The sequence below is a fragment of the Telmatherina bonti genome (assembly GCF_933228915.1).
Source record: "Telmatherina bonti genome assembly, chromosome: 16".
NCBI classification, from domain to species: Eukaryota; Metazoa; Chordata; class Actinopteri; order Atheriniformes; family Telmatherinidae; genus Telmatherina; species Telmatherina bonti.
This window is the reverse complement of record NC_136614.1, coordinates 19002656-19023247: the sequence shown is the minus strand read 5'-3', so window position 1 is coordinate 19023247 and position 20592 is coordinate 19002656. Positions and strand designations below refer to the sequence as shown.

At 40.7% G+C, this 20592-nt stretch overlaps 1 protein-coding gene across 1 annotated transcript; it reads right to left on the bottom strand.

The window, feature by feature from the left end:
• Positions 1 to 1521: 1521 nt before the first annotated feature.
• On the bottom strand, positions 1522 to 5232 carry mycn (MYCN proto-oncogene, bHLH transcription factor; the record flags this gene model as incomplete). The annotated part of the gene is made up of 2 exons (XM_079255594.1): positions 1522 to 2464; positions 4608 to 5232. 2 exons carry the CDS (start codon positions 5230 to 5232, stop codon positions 1713 to 1715), a joined length of 1377 nt encoding a protein of 458 aa, XP_079111720.1. The 3' UTR covers positions 1522 to 1712.
• Between the last annotated feature and the right edge of the window lie 15360 nt (positions 5233 to 20592).

Sequence of the window (20592 nt, the reverse complement as noted above, 5' to 3'; positions counted from 1 at the left end):
CAGCAGCTGCTCCAGTTTCCATGGCAACAGCCTGAACAATGTAGCGGGAAACGCTGTGTTGGTTAGAGAGGGAAATAGAGAAGTGTGCATGTGGAAATGTGTGCGCCAGTGCGCTTGAAGTGTGTGGGTGTGTGTGTGTGGGTGGGTGTGAGAGGCTACCGAGGGGGAGGTAGCCGCAGGGTGCTGTGAGGATTCAGAAGACACTCTCTTTCTTTGTCAGGATGTTTTTTTTTTTTTTTTTTTAGAGGAGCAAAACAAATACATAAATGTATGTGGAGGCAAGCAGGACAATAAACAGTAAGTCAGACAAGAAAGGGGTGAAGGGTTAAAGGAAATGTTCCCTGTTTTTCTTTGTCTTATTCAGCAAAAAAGAAAAGCTCCATGTTGATAAAGATCAGGATTTTTATGATGTCTATTTATTTTTCAAAATGAGGTATTTCAAAGTGCTATGAGTTGCAGCACTAAATGTACATTTTAAAAATTAAAGAAAAAAAAAATAGAAGAAGAAATATAAACAAAAGAGCGAGAGGGGGGTAAAAAAAGTCCAGATACATGAAGATAGAGCACATTTGTTGTTCAAAAAACTTATTTGAGATAGAAGAGAAAACGACAAGATAAAGTGATATCTACCAAGAACTCATTTTCATACGAAAATATAAGTATCAAATTTAGTATGTATCAGGTTCACACTAAAAACATAAAAGGGTGTGTAGAATTAGTAATATGATACAATACAAAAAAAAAAGAATAAGAAAAAAGAAACAATATGGTGTTATATTACAAATGACTCTCATAAATTGAGGCCTTACAGTACTTTAAAATGTATATAAACTTCCAGTCTAGTAATTGGCAGCTTCCTGACTTGTATATAAAAAACCAAGGACAAAGTGTTACAAAACAAGGCAGAGTGTATTTTGTCTGTACACTATTGTTATATACAAAAGTGTCGGCTAGCAAGGTGCACAGTTATACATCCACTGACTTGGTTTGAGCACCAGTGTGAGAGGAGTGAGAGAAAGAGAACCTGTAGTGGCTTTGTTTGTGTGTCCCTTAACGCCTCAAGTCATCATTGTCTTTTCACTTTTGCAGTTGTGAAGGCAAATTAAGTGTGCACTGCTTCTTGTACATGAACTCTTCAAGCAAAGTGCCCTTTAACACCCGCCCCTGAGTGAAATCAACAGATTTCAGGCTGGTGTCACAGTGAGTACAAAAAAAAAAAAAAAAAAAGAAGAAGAAAAAATACAAATAGAAATGATATAAAAAAAAAAATCAGAGGAAGGTAAAGACTAAAAAAGTGTCTTCTTCCTCATTCTGTTCTCTTTTTATCGTTCCTCGATGTGACTGGATTGAAAAAGTAAACCCTAAACATTCTTAACGTCAACAAATGTGCAAAAAAAGTGGCGGCAGTGAAAGTCCGAGCATCCCTCCAATAACCTGAACCCGTCCATTCCCCTCCTCTCCTCCAGGTGTGTGTGTGTGTGTGTGTGTGTGTGTGTGTGTGTGTGTAAGCATCTTAACATAAACATCCTCTGAGATCTTGTTTGTATGTGCAGGAGTACAACAGATATGCAGGCCTGTGTGCCTGTGCTCAAGTCTCTAGGCCTGTGTGTGCATCTAATCATGTTTCAGACTGAGTTGAGGCAGAGGAGTTGGGGGCACAGGGAGGGTCCATCAAAGGTATGAGAGTGTTTCTGTGTTGAAGAGGTTGTCAGTTAGCGAGTCCTCGCCTGCTCTATCCGGCGCATGAGTTGTTGCCTACGGGCCTGGAGCCTATCCTTCTCCTGCTGGAGCCTCATCTCCTCTATCTCTAATGAGCTCACGTACTCGGTGGCCTTCTTCAGGATCAGCACCTTGGCTGCCTTCTCGTTGTGTGCCAACTCTGGCACATGGTCGCGCAGACTCAGGAAGCTGGAGCGTAGGTCGTTGCGGCGCTGGCGCTCCAGGATGTTGTGGTTACGTCTGCGCTCGCTGTCCTCAGAGTCGGAGCTGCCGCGTGGACTGCTGTCCCCGCTGGTGCTGCGCTTGCTGCGTGCCCCTGATGTGCCGACTACTGAGCCGCAAGACGAGGAGGAAGATGAGGAAGAGACTGTTCTGGTAGGAGGGCGGGGTGCATCTGTTATCTTCTGCTTCTTTGGAGGTGGGATTGGGTCATCATCTGAGGCATACGGCGAGGGGGCTGCGTAGTTGTGTTGCTGCTGGTGGACTGAACTCCTCTTCAGGATGAGCTCCTGAGGAGCTCGGCTGACGAACCGACTCATCACGCCAGACCCTGAGACGTTTCCTCTCCCATCTTGGCTCTTGGCATGTACAGAGATGGTGACCGTGCCTGTAGCCATGGGCGACACCTTGCCGATTGTGGAGCGCCTCTTCTCTACTGTTACAACATCAATCTCCTCTTCCTCCTCCTCATCCTCCTCTTCCTCGTCCTCCTCATCCTCGTCGTCTTCCTCTTCATCGTCCTCATCTAGGGGGGGAAAAAAAAGACAAATGGAGTGAGTTAAGTGTCTTAAACGCACAGACTATTCTCACTATGTGTACCAGCAGGTGTCAGGTATGTATGTGAGAGTATAGCACACACAGGCGAGTCCGATCAGGAGAGAATGTGTGTGTGTGTGTGTGTGTGGGAGAGAATGTTGCTCAGTGCTGTTTGCACAAGTAGAAAGCATCTTAATGCTAAATGTCAGTCACTTAACTAATCTACCCTGCAGGCGTTGGCATGTTCAGTCTCAGTGCTGAGCACACAAGTAGTGTTTCTGCCTTTTATTCAAACTCCCTCCGTTAAAACTTCTTCTAATCCTCTGAGACTAAAACTGTGAGATGACAGTTTTCAGTCTATTGGAGTCCCAGGAGAAATGTGACATGTGAGACAGCAGCAAGGTCGTCAAGAAAGTGACCGCAGCTGTTTAGTGCTAGAAACTGAGCAGAGCAGCTGAGTGTTATCATCCACTGACTGTAGGTTTTGAAGGTGAGAGGAAGTGACCAATCTTGAGGCATGAGAGTGTGAGGCACAGTCGAAATGCCTTTGTGATAATGGCTCTCATTATCAGCTCAGGAGCATCTGAGGAGTGTGGCATTTTACAGCTTATGGTAACCCACATCAGACAGCACTGCGCCAGGATGCTGTCTCAACACACATGCTGATTGCACACACAGTCTGCTTGCTGACATCAAAACAAAGCTAGACACAGCTGGCTGGGTGAGGGGGGTGTGGCTCTCTTTGCTACATGTGAGGCTCTTTGGTGTTTGCCTCTCAGAATGGAAGAGTTCGTTTCATGGAGGAAATTTCTTCAAGATCAGCCCTTCCATCTGCACAGCTGATTTTTTTTTTTTTTTTTTTAATGGAAAATGTGTTTTTATTACGAAGATTGGTCAGATTACATGGAAAAACCTACTATTTTGTGTTTTGAGTCAACATTCCTTAATGAAATAAAAGTGAAGAGCACAAAACACGAAGAGGGACGAGTCTTAACGCTACAAGCGGCGGAAGCGCTTTGGAGGGGCAGAGTGCGCGAGACAGTGGGGCGGCAGGCGATCCGATCACCACATTTTAAGCCACAGAGCTGGATCGGCGCCAGGGAGACAGCTGTCGAGATGGAGCGCTTGTTCAAAGCTGTCACCCCCCGACAACCATCACCAAAAAAAAAAAAAAAAAAAAGAAGCAGCCGGGTCTCTCCTACGATTTCTTTTATAACGCTGTGGAGGAGGTGTTTGGCAAGGCTTACTGAGTCTGCCCCCTGTGCCAAGCTGGAGGCCTTTGTACTAATGTTTGAGAGCGAAAAGACTCTGATAAGGACTTGTGAGTGTTTGTTTAGGGAAGTCATGACCAGTAATAGGGAAAATTAAGTCTTAGTTTTAGTATTAAACAGAAATTTCCTCATTTAAACACACAATACTATGATAATACTCACCAAAAGAAAACTGAAAACATTGTTAGTTGTACTAATTAGTCTCTTTTTGTGTGGAATCTTCCTCTGTTCATTCCCGAGATCCTAATTTTAGCTTTTAATTGAACCTAAATCAGCCGTTAGGACAGACAAATAAGAGATATCTTCTCATCACCTGCTGTGCGTAAATAGTTTCTGAGTCCATGCGTAATGACGGAAATCACGACAGTGCGAACCGGACACTTTACCAGCTCCTCACTTTATTGAACACCTTTTCATCTCTCCTCCCACAGTCAACAGCCGTGGCTGTGTGTGTGTGTGTGTGTGTGTTTGTGTGTTGTGTCTTTTTGTTTGGTTTAGATGCCAACAGAGTTCAGTAAGGCACACAATTCCCTATTTTACTGCCATCTGCCGGATGAGGAGCCCGCAGATTACATAAACCAAGTTCACTGTGTCACTACTCCACTGTGTGTGCGTGTACGCGCGTGCGTGTATTTGTGTGGGTATGTCTAATCTAACGAGGTAATCCGATTTTGGGCCAGTCATATGAACAAGCTCCACTCATGATTAGATAAAATGTGGGGTTCACAACAATAACCATAACAATCTACAAATACAAATAATAATGATTATTATTATTATTACGTCATTTCACTGCTACTGAGATTTTTTCCACAATAATCTTCTCAAAAGTAAAAAGAAAAATGTTTTTCTTGCTCTTACCGGAGTCACTTTGCGCGCTCCCGTGAATTGTGGATGTGTTAACGGTCCCAGATGTCTCCCTGCTGCCGTTGTTCTTGTTGACCGGGAAGGGGAACACTATTGTGGGGTCCACACATTCTGATACCGAGCTGCGGCTGACCACCTCCGGCGCCTTGACGTACACGTTCCTCCCTCCTGCTGTGACCGTGGAAATAGCTTTACCCAGTTTCTCCGTTACCACCCGCTCCAGCTTTTCCCTGGCGGAGAAGCCACTCCACATGCAGTCCTGTATAATAATGCTGTTGGGGTTTGTATCCAAAACGGAACCGAATAGGTCCCCATCGTTGGATGCTCCCCATATATCGTCCTCGGGCAGGAGCAGCAGCTCAGATGCCCAATCCTGAGGGTCCCCTAAGCCGAAGCCAAGGGGGTCTTCTTCCGGGGAGGCAGTCGCCGGCTCCCCCGGTAGCGCGGCTCGGCTCGGAGAGAGGGGCGGAGTAGGCAGCAACTCGAATTTCTTCCAGATGTCCTCCCCCGGTGGCGCAGAGTCGGGACCACAGAAGTAGAAGTCATCCTCATCCGGATAGAAACATGGTTGTAGGGAGTCAAACTCCAAATCGGAGTTTTTACTCATGATCGCCGGCATTCTATCCCACAATCAAAGAACCTGTAGGGAGCAAAAGACATCCTGCGTTGGAAATCACAATAAAAAAAAAATGTTTCCATATTCCCACTCTTCTTTTTCACCTGAAAACTGTACTGCAGAAAGAGCATGAGTCAAAAGCCCACACACAGTCCTCCGCACTAAATTGCAAACTGCCTCCTCTGTGGGGTTTAAAAACCAAACAAATCTCACACAAGTATGTGCGTAAATGTGGTCGTTACGCACAAATTGTGCAAAACGCCTCACTGCCGCACTTCTTTCCATTCCCACGCAAAAACTGTTTAAAGAGTCAAAAAATGGGATTTGCTTTAAATAAATGGAATTACAACAATTAAATCTACCGGAGGCTGTGTTTTGTCTGAAGGATGTGAAACGAGAGTTGCAGGAGTCTAGTTACAAGACCTGCTGAAATGAGAAGATGCTCACCTCGTTCTGTCTTTGGATGATAATGTGTAAACCAGTTTTTTGTTGGATCTCTCAGTCAATAATACAGACACCAGATTTGGAGCAGTCATCTACTTCGGGAGCAAAGACAGTCCTCTGACACACATTGTGGCTGGCTGCAGAGTGTTATACACTTCTTTCTGTAGGAGACAAGCTCCTCCCACATTGGCGGGGAGGTACCTAGAGGCTTTTGGGTTTGATGCGGGAGACGCGCTGGCTGGGAGCTTTCTTTCAAGGTAAATAGATAAAATAGTCTTAACTTTGAAAGCAAGGTGGAAAGTGAGAAAAAACATATAAATAAAGGCACTGAGATGAAACAGTCAAAGGCGGCTAGAAATAAACAACAGAAAGAGAAAAAACAAAACAAAAACAACCCCCCCCCCCCCCCCCCCCCAAAAACCATAATGATAGCTTCAAGCAAACTGTCACACACGTCCAGTTGAATGTCAAAGCAAGGATCAGAAATGAAGCAGCTGAGATATCTGATCTGATTAATTATGGCTTCTTTTTCGCTTTCTTTTAGCAGCATCTCCACTCGATTTCTAAAGAACATGTTAAAATCCACTTTATAAAATTTGTTGCCAAGTGGAAAAGGGCCAAATTTTAAGAGCAGTTTAACTTTTTGCTTTTCAGTCTGGGAAAATTTAGCAAAATCCTATTAGTTATGTTTCTAAAATAAAATAAAATAATACATCTGTATGTATATATATATATATATATATATATATATACATATATATATATATATATATATATATATATATATATATATATATATATATATATATATACATACATACAGATGTAGTCATCCATTTTCTTGGCTTATCAGTCTAATTTGTTACCATCTCCATTTTAAATATTTAGAAACATTTCTCAACACATCAAACTCTTCTGCCCTTCTGTCGCTCCCCTGTAGACCTCTAAACATTTTCTCTTTTGTCTGAGGACCACCAGCATCCCTGCATGTAGAAGACAAAGTGTAGGGCTCACTTGCGCCCTCCTACGGACGCATGCAAAACAGCACCCCAGATGCGCTCCATCAACAAACAGAGCGAGTGCGTCAGTCAAAGACATGGACATAAAACCCGTTTTCTCAAATAAAGGAGGCGAAAAAAATGCCACTCGGGGAAAAAGGAAAGAAACAAATACATCTCTACTGGGCTGTGAGGAGCAGTTTCCTCAGAGAACAGGCTTTACAGGACGGAGGAGCTTTCGGTTGCCTCCGGGATGAGGCAGTATCTGAGAAAAGCATGTTACGTAACCGCAAGCGGTGGTTGTAGCCTGGAGTCTTTCCCATTCCCCTTTCTAATGAGAGCTTAGGAGGAGCTGCGCATCTGTAATTATGCATACAGTCCCGATATTGACTTATTCAGGGAAAACGTTTACAAAACGGATTACAGTTGAAACGCAGCTGTGAGCAGGAAGAATGACAACTTCCAGCTATTTTTCAGGCAAACAAGAAAAGAGAAAATAAAGAACGTTATATCTTGAGAAATATTTACTACTGGACACAAACATGGCATATTAAATGGGGAGATATTATATGAACAAACACTATTTCCATTTAACTGGAAAGTTTTGATTTTAATGCTTGGAAAAAAAGGTCTTTGTTCCTTTGTTTAGCATTATAGCTACAATTAATACACACATTTTTTCACTGTGATTTGAGTTCAAACAACTAAAGTCAGTTAAAGAGAGAATCTGCAGCTGCTTGGTCCACAGAGCAGGAATAGCAGGGAGTTTCCTGGGACTTTCTATGGAGTTAGCTCCCAGGAACAAGGAGAGAAACTCCCCACAGGCTCTTACATGTCCACGGCTTTTTTTTCTTTTCTTTTTTTCCTCCTCAAACTGCTCTGACTCTCCAGCAGCAGCAGCTTCCTCAGCTGTGAAACCAGGCTGAGAGTGGGAGTGAGAACATAAGGGAAAGTTTTTGTTTTTATGTCTACTGGGTTAGCACAGGAAGCTGTAGGGCCTGATACTCCTCATTTTCTGCAGACAATCAGACAGCACGCTCAAAGAAAAGCAAAAATACTTTAATATTGTTCTGGAGTTTGTCAGCATGGAGTCATGCCTGCTGTGTTTTTAAACTACTGCATGCGTTCACACACTGACTTCCTCTTAATTTACGCAGATGTCAGTTGTGTCAGCTAAAAAGGCAACAAAGAAGTACAATAACATTCTCCCTCAAAATGTCATTTGGAAATGGCTCAGTTTATAGCTGATTGCATTGTCTCCTTTTGTGAAAGAAACCTTGTTCTCATTGTGATTTTCTTCACATGAATGAAATGAGATGTGTAGGGAAACACAGACTTGTCAGAGGTGGAGCAATGCTGGCCTCTTTGCTTGTTGTTTTTATGACAGTTATGGCGTGCCCACCCTCCCTTCCACTGTTCACCTCTGGACCAGGACATGGATGGTTAAGCAATTAGGCCAGTTTTGATAAAAGATTCATAAGTCACTGCAGTGGATCGTGCAAACACAAGCTTTGTGTTGTGAGTAAAATCCGCAGCAGTGACATCTGGACTGACTGTGTTCGGTCAGACAGCACGCACCTCATCATGTTTGCAGTTTGTGCTTGGGTCTGTGTAAGCATGCTGGTTGGATGTGTGTATGTCTACTGATGTGATTTGTTTCAGGTGAAACAATCTCCGCTTTAATTATGCAGTAGGATTTGTAGATGCACTCACCGCATTATCCCAATTCATCTGTTACAGGGCCAATGTTCAGAAGCTGCATAGTGTGTGCAGTCTCTCTGGGAGCTTATTGAATCAAAATGCAGACTGCTTGTTGGGTACTTAAAAATATTTGGAATATACATTCTGTATCACCGTGGATGCTCTGCTTTAACACTGCTTTGTCTGGAAAAGACCCACTTATTTCCACTTGAACTATAAATGACATCCTCATTACTAGCAGATGGCAAATTGAGTTCAACGATGATGCATTTCCTACACTTTTTCTTTTACAGGCAGCTTGAACAAGAATTCTTAAAAAAGGCAGTTTACATAACAAAGCAATACACAACATTTACTTGTCACAGTATTATATTAGTAGTTTGACTGTAACATGCAAATTTTTCCCTTCATCAAAGATGTTCTTTTGTTGGATTATGATAATTTTTCATTGAATCATCTTGTACTCTCCTCCCATATTTCCAGTCACCAGATTTGACTCAATTATTTGTGAAGTTAAAACACATATTTTGAATTATACTGACATTTGATGCATGAAGCTAAGTTTAATCATGTCTGCCCTGATTATCTCATGTTTCCATTTTGTCCCCCTTTGCTATGTTTGACCATTTCTCCATCTCACCCACTTCAGGGTGTAGTGATGGATGCAGATCTAAACTTTTAAAAAACACATCAATAGAATGACAAAATCGGCCTACTATCACCTTTGGAATCTATCAAGAGTGTAAGATCTGATGTAACAGCAGAACCTGGAAAAACTAGTCTATGATTTCATCTTTTTACAGTTTGACTGTTGTAACAGTGTCTTCACAAGTCTCCCTGAAAAAAAAAAAAAAAAAAAAAAAAAAAAGAAAAATCAAATAGACAACTGGGGTCAGAACTTTGCTGCTCGAGTCCGCACTAAGACAAAGAGAGTGGACCACATCAGTCCAGTTCTAAGGTTTTTATGCTAGGCGTCTGTCCATCAGAGGATAGACTTTAAAGGTCTGTTGCTGGTCTATAAAGGTCTGAATGGTTTAGGACAAAAATACATCATTGAACTCTCAACCCAATATGAACCTACCAGACCCCTCAGGTAATCTGGATCTGGTCTTTTATCATTCCCAGAGTCAGAACCCTACATGGTAAAGGTGCAGCTTCTATGCTCCACATGTCTGGAAAACACTCCCAGAAAGCCACAGATCAGCTGAAACACACAGGTCAAAGACTCACCTGTTCTCACCTGCATATTAATAGTTTTTATTTAAGTCTAAATCTGCACAGTTTCTTTTAAGCTTGATATTTTAAAACCTTGATAGTGTTTTAATAGTTTTGATTTAATGTCTGTTCCTTTTTCATTTTGTTTTTATTTTTGAATTATGCATATTTCCCTCATAATATTTCACTGTCTCTGTAAAGCACTTTGAATTTCCCTTTTGTTGAATTGAGCTAAACCTGCCTTGCCTTCTGATACAAGAGGAGCTTAATCAGAATAATTTATCACCTCTCTCCTCTCATCTCCCACCAGGATCTGTAGTATTACATGAGTGGATGTGGGGAATTTACTATAATACCACCATATATCCTCTTCATTTGTTCATGTGACCACTCCACTGAGATGATGCACTGGACTCTAGTTTCATAAGTTGCATTTTTTAATTTTGTGAACCCCTTTTAATTGATCTCTTCTTACGGGAAAATCATATAGAAGAGATGATACATTTTCATATTTCCATGTTTATGTTTAAAACAACTTGCGGGGTATCAAACCCAACAACTTTTGCCTTGGAAGAAAATAGATTGCCATTATATGACAATGACAATTAAAGCAGTTTCTTGCTTGTTTTACATTTTTACAAATGCTCAGATGAGTTGTCAACCTGTGCAGAGGCTTTAAGAGCAAGTATATTAGTGCCCAAAAGCAAAATGACAGCCGCCTCTCCAAATTCCTCTGACGACTTCATTAAAGCTGCTGTTTTAAACTTTAACCACTGTCTTTAGAAGTGGGTAAAGAATCACATTTCACCTGTAAAACATGGCTAAAATCAAAGATACGAGGTAGCAGCTCCTGGTTGACCCAACGTTGTTTGTCTTGAGAAGCTCCCAGATGTCAGAGTGTTTCCAGTTTATCAGAGATTTCTTTAAAGCATTTTGATGACTGCTGACAGTTTTCATTTGCCAGCATGCTCCTGCAAAGCAAACAGAATGAGTGCAGCAGCAGAACCAATTAAATTAGGAAAGCAAATACAAGGGTGTAATTTACACTGCCCTGCTGTAGTTAGCTGTGCTGATTATTGTTTTATGCAGACTGATGACTTTAAATACCACAACGAAATGAGGAAAAGTTGCAGCAATTGAACGTTTTTGGCCAAATGTAGGAATAACGTCTGGCCTAATGTATTTTTACAACACTCAAAATAAAGCTTGTGTTTGTACAGTTTGCAGCATCAAGCAAAACCCCTTTTAAAAGCATTTTCCGCTCAAGAAATGCTTTCATATGAAGAAACTTGTGAAATATTTTACACTAACACATTGCTTACTTGTCAGGAATTTCATTTCTCATAAAAAAACAAAAACAAAAACAAACTGTTGTATCATCATAATTGCATGTGAGCTAAGTCAAAATGTTCACATCTGGTTTAATTGAAGGTTGCTGTGAAGGAAGAACATGTCGTATTGACTGCTTGCAATGCAGCTGCAAAGCTGTAGACCAGGTGAGGAATGCACTGAGATATGCAAATGAAAAAAAGAAGATGCTGTTCTTTTTTGGGATTTAACATGTAATAAGTGAAGTCTGTTATTTTGTAAATGTGTATTTAGGGAAGTCAATCATTGTACAACATCGGAGTGTCGGAAAGTCCTTAAATAAATCCAGCAGGGTCTTACATGGTCCAGACATTAACCTGCATAGGAGTCAGTCTGTGTAAAAGGCATTAAGCCTCCTCTTCTTTAATCATGTTAAGTCAGATTCCACAGTGGCATCTTCTCCTCAAACAAACCAGCTCCATGAAGGGGGCTATGTTTGTTCATGATCCACTCCATTACATTGCAGCTCCAGCGAAACCCTCCACCCACAGACCACACCAGCACAGTGGAGCCTCTTCCAACCCCCGTTCACCTTCACCTCACCCCACACTAATCAGGCACTCACTTTTATCCCTAAAGCCATTCATTAGCCACCAAGTCAAACATCAGCTTCAGCATCCCCCCCCTCGCCCCCCCATCCTTAACGTCTTGCATCAATCATTTTTTTTCTGTTTGTCACTTGGCATTGTTTACTTAAGGACAGTGTAAAACGTGATTGATGTTTTCGTGACAATTAAATATCGCCTTTTAAAGTTAATGTAGCATACAGTTAAATTCCACCTTTTCACAAAGTTTGGACAGGATGCACTGACATGGTCTCCATGTTGCTTGAGATCACTCTGATCTGGATTAGGAACGGAGCTGTTCAGAGTCTAAACATTTACAAGCCCGAGGTGAAAGATGACTAAGGTGAAAAGAAACTCTTCATTTGATTATTGTTGGCAGTTATGACTTCATCAAGATTTTGCAAGCAATGTACCCATAGAGAAAAGAAAGAGCGAGTTGCAACAAAGCCCTGAGGAATTTCTCTCTGCTCTCAAGCAATTCCTCACAGAACGGCAAAAGGAGTCTTTTGAAATCATTACACAATTATTTAAAATAATAACCAAAGAAAATTTGCTTAATAAGAAATTTGTTTTTCCACGTCTACTTCCTCAACAAGTTTGTTTTTGGAAGTATAAACTTGTTCAGGAAGTATTCTAACCCTTAGATACTGGATTTTCTGACCATTACTCCCTCCAGGACAAACACAACTCCATAGTTCTTGTTCAGTGATGAATTTATTTGATCACACCTTAGCAGACACAAAAATAAAACCTACCGTTGAACTGTTGACACACAGAGACACAAAAAACACACAACTTGGCATACCAAATTGCTCTGTGCATGTGCACGATTAAAGATGTAAATATGCGGTGGTTGCACGTAACAGGAGGGAATGAAGTATCTCATAAACAAATGCTCACAGTGACAGCACGCATCATCCTCCAACATCGTAGAAAAAACCAGGTGAACACAACAAAGAAAGGTTGCTGTGCACTAAGAGTTATTTAGTTCCCATCTGATGTCATTACAAAAGTCAATTTTAAAAACCCATCAAACAATATAGTAATAAATTTAAAAAAAATATATGAACAATGACATAAATATCATGGCAGTTAAACTGAGTGCCAAAAGCATGACTGTGTGAAGGAAGTAGGTGCTGTCTTGTTAGATCTTGCCCTCAAACTGTGTCTAAGAATGCCTACAGTTCCGCCTGTACAATTAAAAGGGCACATGAGATGATAAATGGAACACATAAACACCACTTTTTCCACTTGAGTAATGTCTCATGCATTATTGCCAGAATGTTAAGTGGAACTTATTCCACCCAGAATTATACTTCCTACGTCACAAGAGCGAAACATGTTTGAAAGCAAATTGAACATACATTTAAAAACCCTTTATGCTCAAGAAATATTTTCATGTGAAGAAATTTGTTTTACGGTAATACATTGCCTACTTGTCAGGACTCTCATTACATGTCATAAGAAATCTGTTGTAGCATCACAATGTCACGTGGGCTAAGTTCAGATGTTCAGATGTGGATTGCTGTGAAGGAAGAACACGTTGCATTAACAGTAAGCATTAAGCTGCATAACTGCAGCCCAGGTGACGAACGTGATGAGAGATATCATGGAAATGAAAAAGAGGAATTTACTGTGTGGGAACATTTTCTGATGGACAGCCATACACATGTTCTCTTATCCTTTGCTGAAGTGAAAGTATAGATTGGAAATTGATAATTATACAGAGCACTAGATGTTTAAGATTTTCTTGAATTTCCCATATTTGGATTTTTAAAAAAAATTATTCTTTTCATTGACCATTTGCAGTCCTCAGGAGTTCTCATCAGGGTGTAAAATGGGAGGTGATTGCGTGTCACTGTTGTTGTATAGATCACATTACAAGTTATGGATCAAGTCACAACCATCAATCAATAAACTTGGCCCTGAAGGTGAACATCATTAGGAGGCCCAACAATCAATCGGAAATCAATGTCAGTGATGGATTAAAAGCACGAGCTCCAGCAACAATCCAGCCTTTCTGATCTGATTGGACCATCTCAGCTCCTCTGTCATTGGTCAAGAACTAGCGGGATACTATCATACATAAACATGCCCTCAAAGCCCCACTCCACCCATTTCTAAAACCTCTCCAGACTCGCCCTGGGAGGAACGTTGGGTTGTTTAAAATGTTGCACGTAAATTTAGTTTAGCTTTGACAGCTTTATGGGCCCATTGTTGCCTTTTCTGAAAAAAAAGGAAGCTTTGGTGCATTTGTGGAGTTGTGAATCAGGGGAAGGAAGCCTTATTTAACTGACATGGGGGTCTGTTACTCACATTGGAGAACAGACTGTTTCGGGTTTCTCATCTTATCAGTTGAGTTAAAGTGTACACGGCTCTGATGCTTGCTTAGCAAGAAGAACTCTAGTTTTTTTTTTTAGGATCACATTTTGAACATCAAAGGTTCAGAATAGAAAAGATAAAGGTACGAGAATATTTGGAAGACAAAGTTTCGAGGGGAATTTTCTGAGTAACTTAAAAAGTAACATAAATTGAATGTATATGAATGGTTTGACAAAGAATCAACCATTTTTTATTTCCATAGAGGACTCAATCATCCACACCAAGCTAAGAAATACTAATTACAACTCTCTAATAGAAATTATCTTTTTTTCTTTGTGAAGCATACAACCTGTTTTTATGGTTTATTTCTTAAGGTAGACAGCAGAACACAAACATATGAGTCATCCACTTCAACAATAAACTGTAAGGGTCAGGCTGGGTAAGTGTGGGTACAGAAAAAAAAAACTGTTCTTCAACTCCTGAAATGCCAAAGTGTTGTCCTCAGACCTAAAATGCAACATTGGAAGATATTTAAGCGGTTTTGGGGAGCTGCAGTTATTTATGAAATGCTGATTAAAGTTAGCAAAACCCAAGAAACGCTGTAAATGTCTACTTTCTGTGGGCGTTGGCCACTCTGCCACCATTTTGGTTTTTGCTGGGTGAGCTTTCATTCGTCCTTGTTAAACGATGTAACTCAAAAAGCTCAGCATCCACATGAAAGTTACATGTTCCTCCATGGCAAAGAGCCTGTTCTCTAGAATATGTTGTAGAATATGACAGACATGCATCTCATCTTCTGATTTATTGCAAAAAAAAAAAAACGTAATAAGAATAAAGTGGTTCAGGTAGTTTCTTAGGATGTAATTGACAAGAGCCTGAATAACAGCTGGGTTATTGATTGAACCAGAAAGCGTTACCAGGTATTCATGGTGGCCCAGAGGTGTGGTAAAGCGTCATCTGTCGCAGATTCACATCAGGTGGTCGGCATTTGAGATCCAATTTAGTAAACATCTGGGACCCATCCAGGTTCTCAGAGCTATACTGAGTAATGAAAGGGAAACTGATTTTATTTAAGTCACAAAAGATCAATGCAAGGATGCAGGGTACCATCCTTTTTGCCCACAAAAAAAAAAACCCTGCCCCAAGAAGAGGATGGATAAGCCATGTACACTGCCAATGATGGGGTGATGTACGTCTCCATGGCAGCCTGCTCAGGAAGAGTGTGATTCTAGAGTCTACTCGATGGCAAAAAGGCTCTGGGAAAATGGTAAGAGGAATGGGATGGGAGAAATAATAATCTTCTTAGAATGGTTTTCATGAAGCAACAGAGTAAGTGGAGTAGTATAATTCTGTGACAAGCTCCATCCCAAGTCATGACAGCCTGAAGGTGCTTAAAGGGGAACAATGGGAGGACCAAATTTAAGAGCCAAAGCCTGATCAATGAAACTGACTTTAGTGCCAGAATCAATAAGGGCTGAAAGAGAAACTGAACATCAGTGAGACTAAGCTGTTATGGCTGGCTGTAGTGCTGTATCATTCTAGACTGAGACGGCAGCAAGAGTGCAAAACTGAATGTTGTCACACTCCCTTAGCCCTGTTGAAGTGGAGTAGGATTTTGGCCACTTCCTCTCTGCTGTTCTGATGATCAAAAACCATCTCAATACCTTAAAACATATTCACAGAGAAAACCAAACCCATCTGAAGAAGGAAACCGCCACTCTTGTTTGGTTCACCATTAAAAAAAGGAAAAAAAAAGGTATGTATGATTCACAGCATTGAGGGATACCAACAGAAGCCACTGGGGAAGCCTGTTGTAGGGCTTTTTGAACAGCTGATGGAGACGGGGAAACAGTGGACAGTTGAGCAGCTAACATGAAAACAGCAGATGTTAGCTGAATTACTTGTTGAGCCAATTTATGATCAGCATAGAGTAAAGTTTGCAAAATACGCTCATGTTGACCTAACAACCTGCGTTGACTAAACAGGGCTTGTTGCAGAGATTCTGAGGGTCCTACAGGTGCAGTTTCTGTTGGGTCTGTTTTGCTGGAACTGTGGGTGTCTGCACAAGAAGGGAGAGCTAGATAGAGACTCGCTGGAGAAGACTAGTGAATTCACAAATACAGTGCTGGAAAATCAAACTAAAATGAGACCTGATTGGAAGGGTTTTCCTGATGTGCAAGAAACTGAATCTTCCAGGTCAGGTGAGGGTGCAGAGTGACCATACAATGGTTGAAAGGATCAAAAGAGAGCTGACAGATGATGGGGGATGTCCTACAGCTTGAAGGGGTACAAAAAAAATCCAAACCATGCATCTTTAATCAGTTTCTGGAACAAGCAAAGGTGGAAAAGATCAAGGCCAAAAAGATCTTTCAGATATTGAAACATGACAGATTTGATGATAGAATACCAGTGGAAAACTGAAGAACTGGCACTGACTGGAGAGGAGACCCAGACGTTGAAGAAGATTGCAGTCAGTAGTCATGGGTGAGCTGCATGAGCCATCACATCAGCAACTGGAAGCTACAGAGATGGGTATCTCAGGTCCTCAAGAGCGTTCCTGCTTCAACACACCTGACACACATCATACTTAATTAGCAGACTTTTGCAAAGCTTGACATCAAACTCTGCACAAATCTACTAATCACCCATTGATGTAAGTCAGGTGTGTTGGAGCACGGAAACACCTAATAATTACAGGACTGCGGCTCTGAAGAGTTGCCACTTCTGTACGCAAACTCCACGCAGGAAAAACCCCACAAAACCCGACACTTTTTGGTTTGATTATATATTTATTTATTTAAACAAACCCAGGCTAACTAATTTCGGTTTACTTTTGCAACTCTGTAGTCTTAAGCCATGTCAGGAACACACTATTTTATTTCTTTTCTTTTTTAAGGAAATTAAAACTATATTATTTATTATTACTTTTAGCTTGGTTGACAATGAAATGAATGAATGACATGAACGAATATAATGAAATTAAATTAAATTTAAAAAAAAACTTTTTAAATCCCCAAAAGGGAAAATTAATAAGATACAGACAAGATACAGAGCATCCTCTTTTTTTTCTCAAATCAAAGCATCAAGCTGCACTAGATATGTGAAAAAAAAAAAAAAAAAAAATTATTTGGAATAAAATAAATAAGACATTTGTGAGCTAACAAGTTTACATTTAAGAATATGACAGCATAGCAGCACATATTTGCCTGTAGATCCTTCCTGCTGAGGCATGTGCCTAAAAGTATTTGTGCAGTTTACATTATTTAATTTTAAGCTAAATTCAACCAACATACGTACACAAAATAACCCACCTTGTGAATTTCTATTGTGTTTGAAACTGACCCCGGCAACATTTTTACCGGAAAAGTGACGGGTCTGTTCCAGACTCATTTTTCAGGTGAAGGCAGCTGTTGGCCGGTTTGATAGGAAGACTGATATCAGATGATGTGTAAAACACATTGTGTAATCATAACATTACCTGCATGATAACTTAAGATAAACAGTCAGCGTGGTTTTAAAAAGGGGGGGAAAGGTGCAAGATAGCGTAAGCTAAGTGACTTGTTTGTAGATGAACACTGATGGAGACGGTGATACCTCAAGCTTTTGTTTGGATATGTCTTCACCTCACACTGTGTTCCATGCAGTGATCGTCAGCAGCACCCTCATGCCTAAGAACGGGTCTTTAATTCTTTCACTTCCTCTTCATATTACTTCATATACAGATAGCACACAGAACCAAACAAGTCGTTGGCCCTGGTGAACCCTGTTTAGCCCTTCTGGAGGTCAATGAGCTCTTTTTAGCTTTCCCCTCCCCCTTCCTCTACCCATCTTTATCTCCCTGCATTTGTTTTGATCCTCAGGGGTCATTAGCCAGACTAAATGTTTGTCCATGCACAAAAGGAGATGGTTAATATGTTTCAACGCATCCATTTGTCAGCTCTCTTGTCTCTGGTTGCACAGTGTGTGAAAGGGGAGCTTAGCGTCTCAACTGGCATTTCAAGACTTACAAGCATTTCAACACCTCTGGCAGGAAAGGCCTTCTGTGTGTTCGTATATGTGCATTTGTGTGAGTGCATGTGTGGGTTTAAATGCATTCCTCCTTGAGGGTTGGGTTCCCAGCCTCCAGGTCGATATATCACCCCTGAGATCATCAGTGTGCAGTTTGAAGGAGAAAGAAAATGGAACGTTTAACTTCCTGCAAACATGCTCAGTCCTGTCAGTGTGCTCCAGTCAGATTAGCATGAGTTACGAGAACTGGGAAGGAGCTGAAGAGAAGAGAGGAGAAGACAAGAGAACGGAAAAAGAGGAGAAGAAAGGAGAACAATTATTTCCTTGTCAAAGCAAGAAGAAGGAAACCAATGTCATAAATTTTAGGTGAATGTTTGTGTTGACAGGAAGTAGAGTAGTTAGCACTGTTTTGATGATAGCACTGGTGATTTGTTGAACCTTGGCCTAAACAGGAAGTTGGCAGTCCAGATCCAGAAAAATGGCTGTCCTAACTGCGCTTAGCCAGCAGTGACCAAAGAACCATTTGTCTTTGTGATGAGTGATTCCTTCCTCCTGTGTTGGACCATCAAGTAGCATTCAGAGTTCCTAATTTTACATCTGGAACTAAAATCTTGATTGAAAAGCAAAGCAGCAGTTTCCAAATTATATCCACGTTGTAGTTCACAGCATTCAGTGTCAATTCACAGCAAAGTCCTCTCAAGTCACTCTGAAGAAATAAATCCCGGACGATAAAGTGACTTGTAATTTGTCACCAAACCATTGAAATGTAGAGGAATTGGGTAAAAACTAGATATGATAGATAGAATATAGATATGATTCGGAAACAGAAGTAAGTTCACAGTAAGTACAGTTACATCTATAGGGAATCTTGTTTCTGAGCAGATGCTGGCACTATTGAATTATTTTTAAGAGGTATACTGGGTTTTTTTTTTTTCAAATCTTTCTACTACTATATCCCACAGGGAGGGTTTCTTATTGCTTAGATAATGCATAATGATGCATTATCCGAGGCAATATTAGATTAGACAAACATCAAGAGGGTGAACTGTGTGTTAATAAAAAATATTATATAAAAATATTGCTTACAAGGATTTTGGAGGACTAGTGAGATGAAACCTGAGGAATAAAAAAAAAAAAATTTTAGAGCATTGTAGAACTGTACATTTTTTCCTCTTCTTTTCTTTTTCACTCACAGTCTAGTTTGATTAAAGCACCAGCATCACTTGGTTATGGTAAGACTGTCTTTTTTTATCTCTGTTGCTGCTTGTTCACCCCAGCCAGTCAAAACAGAAGGTCGTCCCGTGTGAATCTGGTTCTGCCGGATTCTACATCCTCTTTTAAAAGATATTAGCCTTTCTGTTGCTTGCCCAAAGGAAACTCGTGGTTTTCTCACTGCTTTAGGTACTGAGGAGATCATAATCAAGTTGCTTTGGAGTGTTAAATTGTAAAATTTCCCACTGTGCTGCTTTGTCATGCCAACATAGGCCCGATGAAACGGCTGTGAGCAGCACTTAACAGGGGAAGGAAATGTAAGTATAACTCATAAAACAAAGCAGTGAAGTTATGATGTGTTAGCAATATAATTCATACATTTCAAGCAAACAATGACCAAAACTGGGGTTGTCCTAAGACGCATGCTTTAAAAAAAAAAAAAAAAAGGTATGACAAACTGACTCTGAAATTGTACAAATGGTTGATTACAGAAAACACAAAGAAGACATGGCCATGTACAATGTAATGTGTACTATAGGCAAATGGCTGTTAATGAATGTGAAGTGAAAAAGAAATTTGATGACGAAAAGAAAAAGTGCTTCCCTTAATTGAACCTAAATTCTGAAAAAAGAAGCTGATTGCATGATGACTTAAATGAATGTGTGTCTGATGAAATAAAACGAGTTGCAGCAGCAGATACAGAGCATTAAAAAAATTAAAATTTGGTTGCATGTGTTTGTGTGTTCATTGTATAAAGAGGTTTTCTTTTTCCCTAATGAGATGTAAATGACTGCGGGAGGTGGCCTCCCACTCTCTCAGTGGGATGCCTCTCTACCTTTGAAGCGCTGAAATTTGGGGGTTGTCATAGTGATGCTCCCTCCGTCTCTCTTGACCGTCTCTGGAGAATTGGTTGTGATTGGAGTATTGACAGGCATGTGGCAGGCTTCTTGGATTTCTTCTCCCCTGTCCCTTCAGTTTTTTTTTCTCCCTTGAGCTTTTCTTAAGAAAACTTGAGGAAACTGTCATGTTGAAAAACATAATATATATGTGGAAAAATGCCAAATCCCTGCAACATCAGTTTTATATAATGTGAGTACCTCATACAAGGCAGATGAGTAGAAGAGATTTAGCATGGGGTTCACGGTAGCGTATCCATCTGTGACTTTGATCCTCCCCACAGAGGACAGTTGGTGGTGTGGCAGGAAGAATAGCAGTGGGCACTGAGTTCACTCTGACCACCAACAAGGTGAACTGCCAGACAAACCTTGCCACTCCATCTGTTCAAGGTGTCTATATGTGTGACTCCTAGCAGCAATTAAAGACATGTCACCTGCTGAGGTGTGACACTGGTGTCATCCATCATGCTGTAAGACATGTGAGCAACCTGCATGGGAATGTGCAAACTGTGAAGGAAAAGCACAAAAAAAGACTGCGAGGAGGATATGTTTTATAAGTAACAAAAGGGAAAGAGAGTGAGGAGAAAAATGCTCAAAGCTGAGCAACATTATGTTCCTACAAGGACCCTTGCT